Genomic DNA, 15,712 nt, shown 5'->3' on the forward strand with positions numbered 1-15,712 from the left:
AATGTGGCTTTGTTTAGTTCATAGATGGCATTCTTATGTAGTCAATCTTTTCAGTTGAACCAGATCAGGATTCGGCTTGTCCATTCTAGTAGTAGAATGAACGAAAACTGAACAGCTCAAGTCCCAATCAGTATTCACAGATCAAGATGTTCTAGTACTTTCATCCCTATCGAAGCATTTGCTCAGCCAATAAATAGCCTACATCACACAATCGATAAAATCTCAAAATGAGAAACTTTCAAGTTGCTAGCCATGATGCTTCTTTCGGTGGATCGCTAAGCAGTTTTATGGTGAGCAGCATCAAATCACTTTTCCCGTCACGAGCTTCATAAAAAAATTAAGGATATAACCTTAATCTCCGGAACGTTCCCATTCAAGTGCCGAGTTGAGTAAGTAAGGCAACACCACGTCTAATCCAATGTTTCTGTCGATGCTCAACACTCATTGGCAATCTCACTGACATGACAAAATTCGTTGAGTGACCAGTTGTTGACAATGTGCCTTGACGCTTTGAAGTTTTGTACACTGGACAAAGATACACGTGCGCTGTCCCTTTCGGATCCGTGTCTTGAATTGGTTCAATCTGATCACGAGCTTTTGGTAACAAGTGCAATATTGGAAAGCTAACATACAATTCTCGAGGTCTTGACTCGACAAGAGCGTGGTATTCGCCATCCCATCGCGCACCTTCAAGAAATAATCCATCAACGTATGCCCCGTCCTCTGCAGCTTGTGTCAGGTCCGACGATGATTGAGAAAGAACAATTGTATCGTAACCTATCTGATCAATTGGTAATTTATGTTTTCGTGCGTAGTTTTGTTGTGTGCCTGTGATAAACGCTTGTGTAAAAAAGAATCCCGACAACCAAAAGACTCGTGGAGCTTTGCCAAGTGTCACCCAATTTTGTAAAAAGCTTAAACGTGCCAAGAAATCCGTGACCCAGCTTCCTAAAGGTTTAAGAGATGGATACGCAACTGCCGACCATCGAGCTGGTACGTGGCCATTAACTATACTATTACCCATTGCTTCAAGCTCAGCAGACATGACAACAAGTCCTTTAATAGCTTTTTGTAACTCTGCTAATGTCGTATGCAATAAAGCCAACAATCGATTAAATCGTCCTAACTCCTGGGTTAAAACAGTATTCATAGATTCGGAATAAGACACTGGAAACGCTAGCTCTGCTTTTTCCAAATCGAAAAGAGGAGGGAGTTTTGATGCAATATCACGAGCAGTTTCAGCAATAATTTCGTCCCACGATTGAGCAGCATGAGCTCCCGATGCTCCTCGTGGTTGAAGTGACAAAGCGGATTCCAAAAGTAAAGTCGTTTCTGAAATTGCAGTCGAAATATTGGCATTATCATGCAATCCAAAGACTTCCGGTCCTTCATTTAATGGCAATTGGTCGATGTAGCTTAGAAATACCGACAATGAGTTGGTTGCTGGTGGTGCGTAGTAGATACCCGAAGGTGAAAATGTGTAAGTATCTGACAAAATTTCCGGCGTGTAGAAATCCGAAAGGATTGTATTGAGACATCGTCGATCTTTATCGTCCGTGACTCGACCACCATAATTACATTCTCCAGCTAAATAGGCTAAAGCAGCGTACGGAATTGGATCACCTGGCTGAAGTTCATTCAACGAAAGTTTAAGTTGATCTTTTGAAATGGCGAGATCTGAGGACGAAAAAACGTAGCGAATGTTCCATCCCAAAGGTCCAAATTTGGTTCGTTCGCGTACGACAGCGTGAAAGAAACAAAGTCCAAACAAGAGTTTTTTTAACTCAAGAGGTCGAGAACAAGTTGCAATCCATTGATCATCAATTGTCAAGTATGAACCTTTCAGATTCGCACGCATTCCCTTTGGAGGTTCATTCGTCATTTTCACGCCATGTTGAAGAATATACGATGGAAAAGCAGGTGTAGGTTCACTTGTAAGCCACAATCGGAAACTTGCATGAACACGATCTGGAGTGATTTCTTCACAAATTTTCTCCAACGTTGGGAGCCAACTCAGTGACAAGTGACAATTCTGTAAACAGACCCATGTGCCATTATCAATCGCTTCAGCAATAGCATTTTCAGCCAAAGGTCCTTGACCTTGACCAAGTGAAATGGCGACAAACTTCTTCTGAAAATTTAACTCCGCTGCTAATTTTAACAATTCAGACATTGGATCAGCACCGGGCGTTAGTACAAAAATCAACGGTGTTGAACATGTTGAATCGTCATAACCAGCTTTCAGATCAAATGGTTGAGGTTCAATAAATCGCTGTCCCATTTCGAAAGCAACAAACGACATTATTGCTGGAATGACTTTATCGGGGCGTAAACACCGAAGCACAAGAAGACGCTGGAACGCGTCAAACGATGCAACACTTGAAAGAGTTGCTAACGTTTCTGCAGGATCACTAGAGTTGTAAACACTTTCCCAAACACTTAATTCCGTCACGAAAGTGTCACTAAAGCCTGAAAAGGATGGTAAAGCATCTAATCCAATAATATTTGCCCATAATTTCTCATGAAGCCATGAACTAGAATGCAGAGGATTACGTTTTGCTACTTCCATTTGGGTATTTCCAGTGAAAAAGTAGCGTAACTCCATTGTGTCAATCGTTCCATTTCCTACCAAGATTTTAATTGTGACTAAAAAAGCAAAGAGCAATTTATCTTTTTCAAACAATGAACGACAGACATTTTGATATAAAATGAATGTAAATGCGTCATTGAGATGATTGAGACGCGTTGTTAAGATTCCTGACCTCTCAGCTCGACTGATTGAAAAGATAAAGAGATTAATAAACCACTCGAGGGCGTATTGGTACATGGGATCAATGACAATAAGATCTGCAATTGAAAAAAAGAGTTGAGATGCTCGAAATGCCACTGGTAAGTATCCTTGTCGTTTCTCGGCAATCAAATGTTGAGTTTTAGCTGCTTCGCGAACTTTATCTTGAATCTTGTTTGCAGTTAGTTTGGAAGCATTTAATGTTTCAATCAATCGTTCATCGTCGAGAATGTTCCCTTTAGCCGTTTGGAGTAAGTACAGAATCTGATCTTCGATCTCTTTCAACGTCTTTTTATTCGCTGCATCCTCCAACACTAATTGTTCTCGCTGTTGTTCCAAAACCGGTTCTTCCTTTGCAACGACAATCCCAAGCATTTGATCCTGTAGTCCTTCTTCAGTCGCCATAAAATTAAGCAAATTCACTTTGACACATGTCTCGGGAGGATAATGTGGATTTCGTAATTTAGTCGTCAGATACAATCGAAAACTTTCATCGTATTCAACCGTATTGTCTCCTAAACGGATAGTTGCTACACTACCAGTCTTGACAATTTGTTTTAGTAAAATTGGTTCAAGCATTGGATCAATCTCTTCCGGAACATTTTCAATCAAGAGCGCAGCTCCAATCATAACAGAATTTTCAAGTGTCCGTACAAAACCTGCTTGAGACTGTTTGATTACTTTTAAACTATTGCTTTCCTCCATGTTTTTCACCCATCGATTCGCTTGTCCTTGTGGATCAATCATCAATGGCCATCGATTACTACGTTGCAACATAATAGCATTCTCAATCGAAAACGAATCATTAGGAAGCTTTGCAATCGTCCATTCCCGAATTTGTACCGCATCTCCAAGTGTCTCTGTTAATGTAAACGTTTTGGAGCATGCTAGCGATTGTTTTGTAAGTTCGGTACACCATTGTCGTACTGAACGATCACGATACACGCTAGTAAATGCTCCAAGGTACGCAATGACACCTGACGCTAGCATGATATCTCCCACCACGTTATCGTATACAATCTGTAGTCGTGCCGACATATCAAACCATCGCGCCTTCTCGCCTCCTAATCCACCAATAAGCTGCGTTGCTCTTGTTAACTTCGTCGAACAATCGTCTACTTGTGCCTCCAAATCGCTCTTTTTCTTGTATGCAGCAGCTAAATTTTCTTCCAGTCGTGCAACTTTGTCCAGTACTAATTCAAGTGCATCCTGTTTGATCTTTAATTCACTCTGAGCTTTCTCAAGCGCCAATGTCGCCGCTTTTAATGCTTCACGTTTCGGTGCCACAATTTTAGCCACACGGTCGTACACAACCATCGCATGTACCCAACTACAAAGTCCAGAAGCAGCGACCGATGCTTTCCGAATTTTCTCCGCTTGGAAATCGGGATTCAAAGCATAAGGTCGCACTTTTTCCATTGCTTCAACGGGAATATTATCCTTATCATATTCTAGTAAATTTTGTAAAAATCTCGTGTCTCCAAGCAACGTTTTTTGAGCTGGCGCCCAGTAATCGTCGACTTTCTTCGTACCTCCCGCTGGATCTTTGATCTTAACTGGTGGCACTCGCATCATAATACAAACGGCTTCCATCACAAGTTTCACACCATCCGGCGGCTTTTTCATTGCTTTGATTTCTGTAATATCGCCTTTCGTTAACGTTTGCAAAGCTTTCACGGCATTTTCCAATGCTGGAATGGCTTCTGCCAGTTCCGCTTCACAGCTTTCTTTAATCCCATTCGCTTCGGCTGCTTGATCATTACAAAGTGTTTCTTCAGCCTTGACAACATCTTTGGTTGCATTCGCTTCCTTTTGTTCTCGTGAAATTGTCACTAACAACGCATCCGTTTCAATAGTCGCAACTTTCAGTAATGGCTGTAAAGCTTCCAATTCAATCTGCATCTTCTCCACTTGTTCAGCAGTTTCCATGAGCTTTGTTAATCCGTTATCATACCGCTGTTTCATCGTCATAATGTCAACGCGTTTGGTATTTAATAATTTCTTAAACGTATTGAGTAACTCGAGATATGACGTCGGAGTAACGTAGTAATATCGACGCAAAGACTGCAAAAAGTCACGACTTAAATCACTTATACTCTCTTGCATTGCAACACAAACATTAACAATGCCATGTTTAATCTGACTTGAAAGTTCGAGATCAATAAGAAAAGAATTCGCAACAGATCGTAGCGCTTCTTCTGGCCACTCTGTAAACCAATCAATCGTACAACAATTCACTAACGATGGAAACATTCGTAAGCGACGACGAAAAGCTTCACCGATTGGAGATAAAGCTAACACAATGTGCAAATTTGTACGACAACGACTAAGAAAAAAATTATACAGCTCGGTACTATTTCCACCATTCACACCAGCTGCAGTAGCTGCAGATTCGAGTGCTTCATTCATTTGAGCAAGTTCATCATTCGTCCATAAATTAGCGACTTCTCCAGTGTTTAACAGTCCATTGATATCTTCCAAATAAGTTTCTTCCACAATCTGCGTGTCAGAAAACAAAAAGACAGTTGATTGATTATACAATCCACTCAATTGACACACTTTCTTAAGATCATTCCGCCATTCCGTTTTAGAATAGGATTTCGAAATTTCAATCTGAAACAATTTAAAATCCGCCATAAACACAGCTAGTGTCGTGAGACTCTTGCGACCACTTCCACCGACACCAACAAGTAGTGCATTACCTAAAGGCTGATGGATAATACGTGAGATACGTGCAATATGCTCGATAGCATTTTGAAACAATACAAGTCGCATTGGAGCTGCACTCATTTGATTGTAATCATCTAAATAATTCTGCATCACATTCTGTAACTGGCCTTGATTTTGTAGCTCGGTATACTTTTTCACACCATTCTTTCCCACTGTACCAAAGTTCCCGTAAATTAATGGTGCATTCAGACTGCGTACAGTCGTAGCTGTATCTTGCAATTCAAAATACGAGTGAGCCGTTTTCTCAACGTTTTCTGCAAACCAAAGTCGATCTTTCTCATCAATTAAACGGTCGGAAAAAACACGAAGACATTCATGCATCCATAATCGAACAAAGGCATTATGATCTTGAATTGTATCACTTGAAGCTTGAGCAATTCCTTGAAACACTTTGGATAGATCTCGTAAATTAAAAGTATAATGCGATTTGGCTGGCGTCGGTAACAAGACTTGAGAAATAGAATTGTAAATGTCAATAGTGGCATTCACAACGGCCTTTCCAAGCTGTTTTAATGAGTGTGCAAACGTTCGTAAGAACCAGTCAGTGATTTTTGTAAAAATTGTACGAAGCGAGTCGTCGTCGAACGGAACAAAGTTGATGAGGTTAAAGTATCGTACATATCGTTGAGTTATTCGCGTACGACCTCCACCAGGTGGTCCCATAGCAGCAAGAAATTGAAGATCTACGAGCTGCGTAAACGAATTATCCTTACGATTGTACCATCCACCATGACCCATCCATTGACGCAATAGTTCAATCGGTGGCTGTGCTCCGTACGTCTCTTTCGCAGGCATATTGAGGTCATCAACGAAGATCACGCAGCTCTGTCCGACAGGAGGTCCCAAAACGCCTTTACGTCGTTTCTCTAACTTTGCTTCGATCAAATCTTGCGTTTGATTTGCACTAGTTTGAGCTGAGAAGTTTAAAATGATAGAAGACGCAAATTCACCCGTCTCACCAGGTGCATTCAAGCCACTTAAAACCTTTTTCTTGATTGACACAGACTTACCGGTGCCGGTATCTCCCGTACATAAGACATGAAAACGGTGGCGTACGAAAGTGTCTAAGAGCCATGCAGTGCGCTCCGAGTCGATTGTTGGTACCAAAATTTGCGTGAACTGGGAATCGTGTGGGATCTCGAAAGCATCTGCACCCACAGCTTCCATCCAGTTGACCCACACATTACGTCGTACATCAAAGCGATAGTCGTACACTAATCCCTCGTTAGGAAATGGACGCATTGCTGCTCGATCCGGTTTAAGAACGTATGAAGGTGATTTGGCTACAAAATCCTCAAAATACTTCAAAGAATCAGAATCACGTATCTTGTCTTCAATCTCTTTATTGTTAGACATGGCAATTGCCTTTGTCAGCTCTGCCGAGAGGAAGTCGCGCAAATATCGGTCAAATTCGCGGCGTGATTTCGTGTTAACGCATGCACCGATAGACCAGATCACGGCCTTGATCAATATACACTCAAGTGTACCTTCAGCTTCTATACCGATTGAAGTAGCAGCTCCAGCTCCTGCCAAGCTTTCTACAACAACGTCTGGAAATCCATCTTTCAAAGCGCATTCAAATAATCGCAACAAGGACGCCGTATGCTCAAGAAACGTGACTGGCGTCGGTACTGTACAGTGTTTATCGACAAAATATAGCATTGGAGGTATAAGCCATTGAAAAGACTCCTCTAAAAACTCTTTGTACGACACAAATGCGACCGGTAAACGCGTGCGTAGCCACGTGCGTACTAGCACGTCCCAGCCCAGTACTTTGGCTTCCAAAAAAACCATGCCAACCCGTGAAACAGTAGCAGGTGAGGCTTCTTCTAGATCATCCGTCTCAAATACCATACGCATCCGATCAGTCATCTTGACAATCTCCCCACTCATCAAACAAAGTTTTTTATTGTCGTCTAGCACCGTGTTCATATTTTCAATCCAGACGGCATCAACCGGTCCATCAAACATAACCCACTGCAACTCTGAGCTCAAATCACGCGCACACGCTCGGTACGTACACGCAAGCACTCCGTCTGACCATTCATGCGTATTTTCGTCAAAGTTTCCGTATAATTGACCACTTGTGATAGCTTTGGGGTTCATTGTATGAATATGCACGCGCTGATACATCGTACATGTGCCAACAGTTTCCATCTCCTCTAAACAACACGAGGTCAATGCTGTCGCGAGCGTATGGACGACGCACGTTTTGCCAGACCCGGTCGTGCCGACGATCATGAGTCCGTGACGTACCTGAACGGTCTCGTAAAACTGTACGACTTTGAGCTTAAACTCTGGTTTGCACTCCAGTGGAATGTTCACTTCTGGTATGATCGAAATGCCTCGACTACACGTTTCATCAATGTGACGAAGCAGTGTCCCATGGTCAGGAAGAGGTAATAAGACACCAGGAAAAAGATCTGACGTGATGCCTCGGAACAAAGGCAAGTCATCTGACGTAAACTTGGGAAGGTTAACATCCTGTACTGAACGCAGAACAATTTTATCTTCGGTCCAGAATGGATCGTTGCCCAATTGCTGGCGCAAGGCACCAGTAGCTACAAGAATCGAGTTGACTGCACGCATACCATAGTCGTAGTGTTTTTGAGACGACAGTTGTTCAGATGCCAGCTGTAGGACTTGCGTGAGTTTACGAGCATTACTCCGAGCTTGTGCAAAACCGAAGGAGTATAGTCGGATCTCGGAAATCAAAGCGTAATCCGGTACCATCATCGCACATGGACGGAATAAAGCTTTAAGATTATCCGGCAATTCGGCACGACCAGCATAACCTGGATTCATCGTAATAAAGACGTTGGCACTTGTGTTTAATTTAATCATTGTGCCCTCAAAAAGAAACTTGTCTGCGCCTGCTTTCTTGCCTTCATTAATCGTCAAAATCTGCTGCGCAATGACCGACAAGACTTCGATGTTAATGCGATTAAATTCATCGAAACAACACCACGAACCACATCCAGCTAGACCCTTAAAGAACTTTGCCATAGCCAAATAGTCTAACCCGTCTGAACAATTGAAAACGACGCACTGAATTGCGATTGCTTTACTTAAATCCTTCACCGTCTCTGTCTTGCCCGTCCCGGCTGGTCCTTCAGGTGCACCGCCATACATTAAATCTACAGCCCCCATCATTGTACGATAACATCGATCAGTAAGTGGCGTAATCACCAGCCGCATCGTATTTCCAAGGTACTCATAGCCGTACTGAACACGAGCGTTCACAATTCGTGCTTGCAAGTCCAATTGATTGCCATTCTTTCCACTCTCTGTCCAGTAATATCGAAGCTGGGAGATCCACTCAAAGTCTTGATCACTCTCGACTTCCTTTTCAATCATGTGAGATATTGTATCGCGTGCATGGACATCAATCACAACAAGTGCTCCGATTGTTGTACGCTCTAATTTCGTCAATTGACCACGAACAAGCATCACAATCATCTCCAATTGAGTATTTAACTGTTGTAAGTACGCTTGAATGCCCTTGCTTCCATTTCCAGCATTGAGCGCGCGCGTCACGTCTTGTGTCCAATAAACTTGCGAGACAGCAAGCACGACTTGTGCAGGCCACTGAAGTATCCACGTCTCGCGTTCATCCAATAGATACGCACCAATGGATCGCTCCGTGTGGTCTCGGATCGTATCCCATTGACTCTGTTCAACCTCAAGCAGCCACATCTCTACATTCCCTTTATTCGTCTGGCTTTCTGGGCTAACAGCGTGTTTTAATGGTACAATTTCTCCTTCTGCGGATCGCATTTCAGTAATCACTAATGGTTTGTCCTGGAATGTAACGTTGTAAATCCCCTCAAAACATTTGCCTAAATGTGGCTGGACAGCTCGTGGTTCTTTCGTCTGAGAAAGAATTTCTAGCAATTCATCGTTCGAAAGGAAGAAAAAGCGTGGAAAGTGAAGTCTCTTCATTTCAAGATAATCATTTAATCCTTTCTGGATCTCGTCTAGCTTTTCGTTTGCCCGTTGAAACTTGGCGAGCAATTGATCCATTGCAACAACAGAAAGAAATGTCGGGTCACTCACCGTTTCATCCATTGTTTTCCGCCATAACGCATCGACACTAGCAAATCGACGAGCTTCCGTAGGCATTTGCCGCATGATATCGTCGGAATTAAAGATCGCTTCAAGGTACAACCATGTCCGTTGACAGGCCATCCATTCGTCTAACAATTGCTGGGAGTACTGCAATTTCTTTTCCCACGCTTTACAATCTTTATCAATACTTTTAATGTACGGCGATCCACGCATTGTCTGCGTCTTGACCAAATGATCATCCAAAAGAGCCACCAAATCATCAGTGTTGCGCAACAAGTATGTGCCCGTCTCGCGGTACGCTACAGTCTCAAACGCAATAGATTCCCACTCTGCCATCATGCCGCTTAAATTCTTTTGCAGTGCGTATTCTTTCTCTGCAAAAGTTCCAATCTCTTGAGTTGTCTCTAAGTGTTGCATGATATGATGATCAAGTAAAAATTGTAGTGTTAAGTCTTCTTCCGATTCATTAAAACCAACGGTACGTCGAATATTGTCCCAGTGTCGTTCTTGTAGTGCTGGACTCGCGAGCGACTGAATCACAGGTAAGTACGCTTTAAAAGCTTCTGTGCGTTCACGTAAAATCAAAGCCACTTCCGCTGATTCCGGCGCGTCATCGACAAGAGCTTTACTCAGCTTGTACGAAGTTTTCCACCACTCAGTCACTTGCGCCTCGATTGTTTTGCCTTGTAGTTCCAAGAACGATCCCTTCAGCCACATCTGGCAACTAGAAGAAAATTCAGCACTCATCGTCCATAACTTATAGTATGGAGCAAATTCTGCTTCCAATTTCATAAGTATCGGCGTGTACTCGGTTGGAGGAAAGCTAAAGACTGCTTCCCGTGCATTAAAGTCCAGCGCCTTTGTTCGTGCGTCTTGCAGTGCATCAAACAATGTGATAGCCATTTCGACGTACTTCTCTGTTTGTTCAATGTCGCCGTATCGTGTAAATGCTTTAACTTCGCTTTCATAACGTTCTAAATCGATTTCAAACGCTTCCTTTTCAAGCGCTAAACGATCCATCATCCGCACCTTATCTCCTTCTAAAGCAGAATCACAATGTTCTGCTGCAAAAGTTACTTTACGAGGCCACTCTTTCGTAGACTGAGCAAGCGTAAAATCTTCAATTGAGAGTTTGTACGAAAATTCATTCAGTGCGTCCAGCCGTTCGTGAACCAGCATAACTTCACGTTCAATGCCCACCATAACGCCTTTACTTTCGGCGACATATTGCTTCAATCGAGCCAATTGTGCTTCATTTGCTGGCTTCTCCATGATACGCGCCAAAATCGCTGCGTACCGTGCCGTGATGGCGAGATTGTGCGCTCTAGCATCCCGAAGTAAGCTCAAAATAAGCGTATCACGTATCGCTAGTGCTTGAGCGCTCAGCTGCTGTTTCAAAGCACTCGTGTTGACGCAAACGAGTGGTAACGTGACAAAGTCAAGCGCAATATCATCCACAAGACGCGCGAGATGATGAAAGCGCCGAATTTGTCCACACAATCGCGGCAAGTACGCGTGTTCTTGTCTTGTTAACTCGTGATCTTGTTTGACGAGCTCAAAATCCGCTTGTTGCAACGGCTGCAGCTCTGCGAGGAATGCAGACGTGTCGAAATGTACAGAATCTGTAAAGGAGGAAAATTGATCAGCCAACGCTTGTGCAGCCTGCATGGCGTGGCTAACATTCTGGTGAATGCTTGCTTTTGCCGCTTCGAGAGCATCAAGACAATCAGCGCACACTGTACGACCACCTGACTCTTCTTTTTCAAAACCTAAGTCAAGCAGCGGTCTTCGATCGAGACTTAAGAGGCTCATGATGTCGCAATCAAGCCGGTCGATTTCTTGCACTGTACTCGCAATGGCATCGAGCGGTCCCACTAGCGCTGTTATCACATCTTGAGCTGACGGCTCCACCACGACTTTACCGCTAACAAACACGAGTTGAACGCTAAACAACGAGCGGCACAACGTTCGTTTCGCATGCTGTGAGTGTGTTCGAATACCTTTAAGCGTCACATTCTGATTCTCATGACTGTTGTTTTTGTCGTTCACTCTTCCGTGCCTACCACTCTCTGCGTACTGTCGTACAAAACACTTCCATTCTTCAATCGATCGATGCATAAGTTGACGCAATTGAGCGGAAAGACGAGCTTCGAGTCCTGTTAAAATACGTTTGAGTCGGCTACCATCGTACACTTTTCGGTCGGACAGAAACAAATCAAAGTGATCTTGTAAATTATCAATCATAGTTTCCACCAATGCACGTCTCCAGTCAGTGAGTAGAATCCCGGCGACTTTGTTACTGTGTGCAGCTTGCAAAGCTTGAAAATCCAGCACTCGGAACGGCATTTGTGACGCTAGAGTTGCTGCCTCTGATGTATCAAGATTTCCAGTAGCATTTTCCAAATCAATGTGTACCAAAAGTAGCTTCTGAAACGTTTTATCCCAGCCCATGTACATTCGTCGCAAGATGACAAGTAATTGAGGTGAAGTCGTGAATAGATTGGTGCTCAGACGTCGTCGATTTCGACTAAACTCGTGCGCTGGAACAGCTACCTTACCATACTTGGGAGTTTCTCGCTCACTTGGCTTCTTTGTGATATCTAAACCTCGAAATCGTGCTTGAAGAGCTGGATCCTGCCGTATTTTCGATAATAACGCCGTCTTTTTCATACTCCGCATATAATCTTCAAGGGCAGCGTCAGTGAGTTGTCTCAGTACAAATGCCGTTGGATTTGAGTCAACTAAAGCAACCCGCTCGGGCAATCCCGCTATAACTCGAGCATGAATACTTTCCAAAGTTGCTCGATCCATTGCACGAAAGTCCGACGAGTTGTCATGTCTTGCTAAGAAAGCATCAAATCGTAACATTGCTTTCACCGTATCTCTACGCGCTCTTGCTGCAGCTATACGCTTTTCAAATGTCACAATTGACTCGCTTTCGAAACGTAAATTGATCCGACGCACATATTTTTCTTTATCAGAGCCTAAAAATCGCACAAGATATTGCTCCCGACTTTCACTATACTTAAGCACCTCACAACTCCTCCAACGCCATTCATTTCGAAAGAAATACGGTGATGCACCTCTGTGCTCTTTCTCAAGCCATTCATATGGCGTGTATGCTTCGTATTCATTACTATCAAATTCATGTAATGGAAATTGAGATTGGTCTAGTTGCCAAATGGTTTCGTCATCAAAGTCATTAGATATCGTATCCGTGGAGGTTGTTGCATTTTGAGCCACACTAGTATCAATAAGTTGATTACGTAACTTTCCTGGAAATGGACGCACAGGAGCTGCAGCTGTAAGTTTATGTTGTTGAATTCGTATGTCGTGCTCTCGAAGGATTTCTTCAGCTGATTTCCACCGATGTGGACGATTATTATGATCCACCCGTGTCAAATCAGCTTGAACTTTATGCTGCTTCTCAATTGAAGCTGTCGCTGCAGCTTTGCGATTCGCACGAGCGACTACAGCAGCACGAGTTTGCTGCACACGTCGCTCTTTGTCCTTCCGATGTTGTTTGTGAAGTTGAAAACGTGCTAAAAGCTGTTGCTTTGGACTTAACGAATTCGATGGCTGTTGATCATCCTCTACATTTATCGACACATTCGAAGGCGACTGAGCCATGTTTCCGAGAATCTTAATCCATCACAAGCTACATAAGCTGATACGTCAAGCGTCGCGCCCCTTAACATTCGAACTTAACGACTAAGTCCTTTTTGTCTGGACTTAAAATAGTGTTTTCCCAATTATAATCAAGCCAGTACGTGTAACTTGATTTCAGTATTAACTTCTTCAGTGGGCCATTTTTGCGACCTTATACATTCGACGATGGAGAACCGTGCGTCGTCTACGTGCTCAAGTTTCCTATCGAACGACGGCAGTGATGACCTGGTTGTACGATTTCAATGGGGAGGTGAAGCTATTGGGCTTGAACTTATGCGAGAACCTAATCCTACAACCGTACACACGGTTCATTGGGGCTCTCAACCGCTTGGATTGACTTTAGGCGTCGAAGAGACATCTCGATTGGTTATTGTAACGCGTTCTTCGCGACCTGATGTGAACGTGGGTGACGTTCTTTTAAAAGCGCGTGGAGAGCCTATTACTGAAGCGAATCTTGCGTCTCGTATGGCGATGCTCAAGCAAGAACGGGAGCTTTGTCCAGGAATTCCATTTGTCTTTGCACCGCCTCCGTCACCTGTGCATGTGAAAAAGTGTGAAGGTGCATTAAAGGAAGCTGGTGTCGATTCAAGTTTTGAACTACGGTATGTGGACGGAAGAGTCGTGCGATATCTTGAAATGAGAGAGCTTCATATATTGATCAGTAACTCGCATAAGCCATGTACCATGGCATTTGTGCAGAGTAAAGAGAAACAATTTTATGGTTTGCTCCAGAAACAAGAACAGCAACGACGTAAGCATCAACAGGTGGGCCAAGCAGCAGCAACAGGTGCCGGTCTTGCATTGGCGGCAGCTGTTGTTGTCAATATGACGTGATGACGCTTGTATATACCAGATCAAGATGGAAGTGTTTCAGCGAAAGGTGCTACTTATCAATGAAGGGGTGAAGCTTGCATATTTTGAAAAACAGTAGAAAGCATTTTTATGATTGTTAATCCGTACATAGACTACTTCTTGAGCACCATGTAAAAAAATCGAAAAAAGGGGCTGATTTTCGCGATGTTAATGTAGTGATCAGTTTTAGTGAACTACATTTCACCCACGATGCACTCGCTCGTGAAGGAATAGTAGTAGATGTACAACAGCCTGAGGCAGGCATTGCAAGAGGGAAGCAGGACATTGCGCGACTTTTCGTGGTCACAAACGAGAGCAATCCTTGCTCGTGCTCTACTATTTTGATTGCAACTGCTTGACCATATAAGAGCAAAAGAAATATTGTTTGTGAAACGGGTTGTCGTGCACCCTGCTTTTACTCGCAGACTGCGTTCTGCAATGCTTAAAGCAAGAAAAACGCTCTTTTCTAGCATATAAATGCTCCTCTCATATTACTCCTTCGAAGAAAGAGTGATGTGTTTGAGAAGTTGAGGTGCGCAGTAGGAGGCAAGTTTAAAAGAGATAAATATAAAGACCTTTGTTCGCTACTCTGTGCTGCCTCTAAGCCTTTGTTACGACGCCATTCAGGGCGCAGTCATGTCGCGTTATCGTAGGCGCAAATAGACGAGGTTGTCCTACGATCCAACAATTTAATCGCGCATTGTATGCTTAAAGCTGTTGTTCCTACGTTTCGTCTCGCGATCGTAATCCCGTCGCTATACTTAGCGCAAGCCCCGCAAGCTTTATCAGCTTTACAAGCTGGTGCAAGTTCAGCATCTAAGTTGACAAATCTGCCAGCATGAGGACCGACCGGACGAAGCGCATCTCTTTAACGCAGCGACGATCAAAATCTCGAACAAAGTTGAGAAACGCATCGATGTAAGAATTACATTTATTTCTCGACCTGACGAATAGCGGCCTGGGCATTCACATACTTATATGAGCATTGCCTTTCTCCATCCTTCGGCTTTCAAAGTGCGCTTTGCATCAGCGTTAGTCTTTGAATCAGCCTCATAATACTGCATGACAGTTGCTACTTCAATTCTAGTCGCTTTGTGTCTTGTGCCGCTCGCATGAAACCGCCGAGTGTGACATGGGGTGCACACACTTACAATAGCTGTGCCCTTTGCTAAAGCTAAGCGGAGACCTCTTCTTGTTCATAACGTAGTTGGTCTCTGGGATAGTCAAAGATGTAATAACATTCTTGATGTACCGGATCACCATTACGGCATTTTTCTAGCATACAAACTTGGTCTCGACGCTGCGATTCACGATCGTACCTAATTGCGCCCGGCGCAAAAAAGCTTCTATCGGTTACGATACAGTGTGCAAACCGAGCCAAAAGTAGCGGTGCATTATCCAGACATTATCCTGAGTGCGGATACCTGTACAAGATCAACATTATAACTTCTCCGTCGTAACATTCCTTCTTCATCCACCATCGGGGCAAGTTGCCAATATTATTGCATCCAGAGAATGCTGGTGTCTCAACACGCGACCGATGTCTGCAGAGAAGAGAAGAGAAGAGAAGAGAAGAGAAGAGAAGAGAAGAGAAGAGAAGAGAAG

At 43.5% G+C, this 15,712-nt stretch overlaps 2 protein-coding genes across 2 annotated transcripts; one reads left to right on the top strand and one right to left on the bottom strand.

The window, feature by feature from the left end:
• Positions 1-373: 373 nt before the first annotated feature.
• On the bottom strand, positions 374-13,216 carry PHALS_13962 (axonemal dynein heavy chain; the record flags this gene model as incomplete). The annotated part of the gene is made up of 1 exon (XM_024729681.1): positions 374-13,216. The coding sequence occupies one exon, from the start codon at positions 13,214-13,216 to the stop codon at positions 374-376; it is 12,843 nt and encodes a 4,280-aa protein (XP_024580034.1).
• A 204-nt stretch (positions 13,217-13,420) lies between these two features.
• PHALS_13963 (uncharacterized protein) lies at positions 13,421-14,186 on the top strand (the record flags this gene model as incomplete). The annotated part of the gene is made up of 2 exons (XM_024729682.1): positions 13,421-14,068; positions 14,109-14,186. The coding sequence occupies 2 exons, from the start codon at positions 13,421-13,423 to the stop codon at positions 14,184-14,186; spliced, it is 726 nt and encodes a 241-aa protein (XP_024580035.1).
• Positions 14,187-15,712: the final 1,526 nt, after the last annotated feature.

Source organism: Plasmopara halstedii, assembly GCF_900000015.1.
Source record: "Plasmopara halstedii genome assembly, contig: Scaffold_816, whole genome shotgun sequence".
NCBI lineage: Eukaryota > Oomycota > Peronosporomycetes > Peronosporales > Peronosporaceae > Plasmopara > Plasmopara halstedii.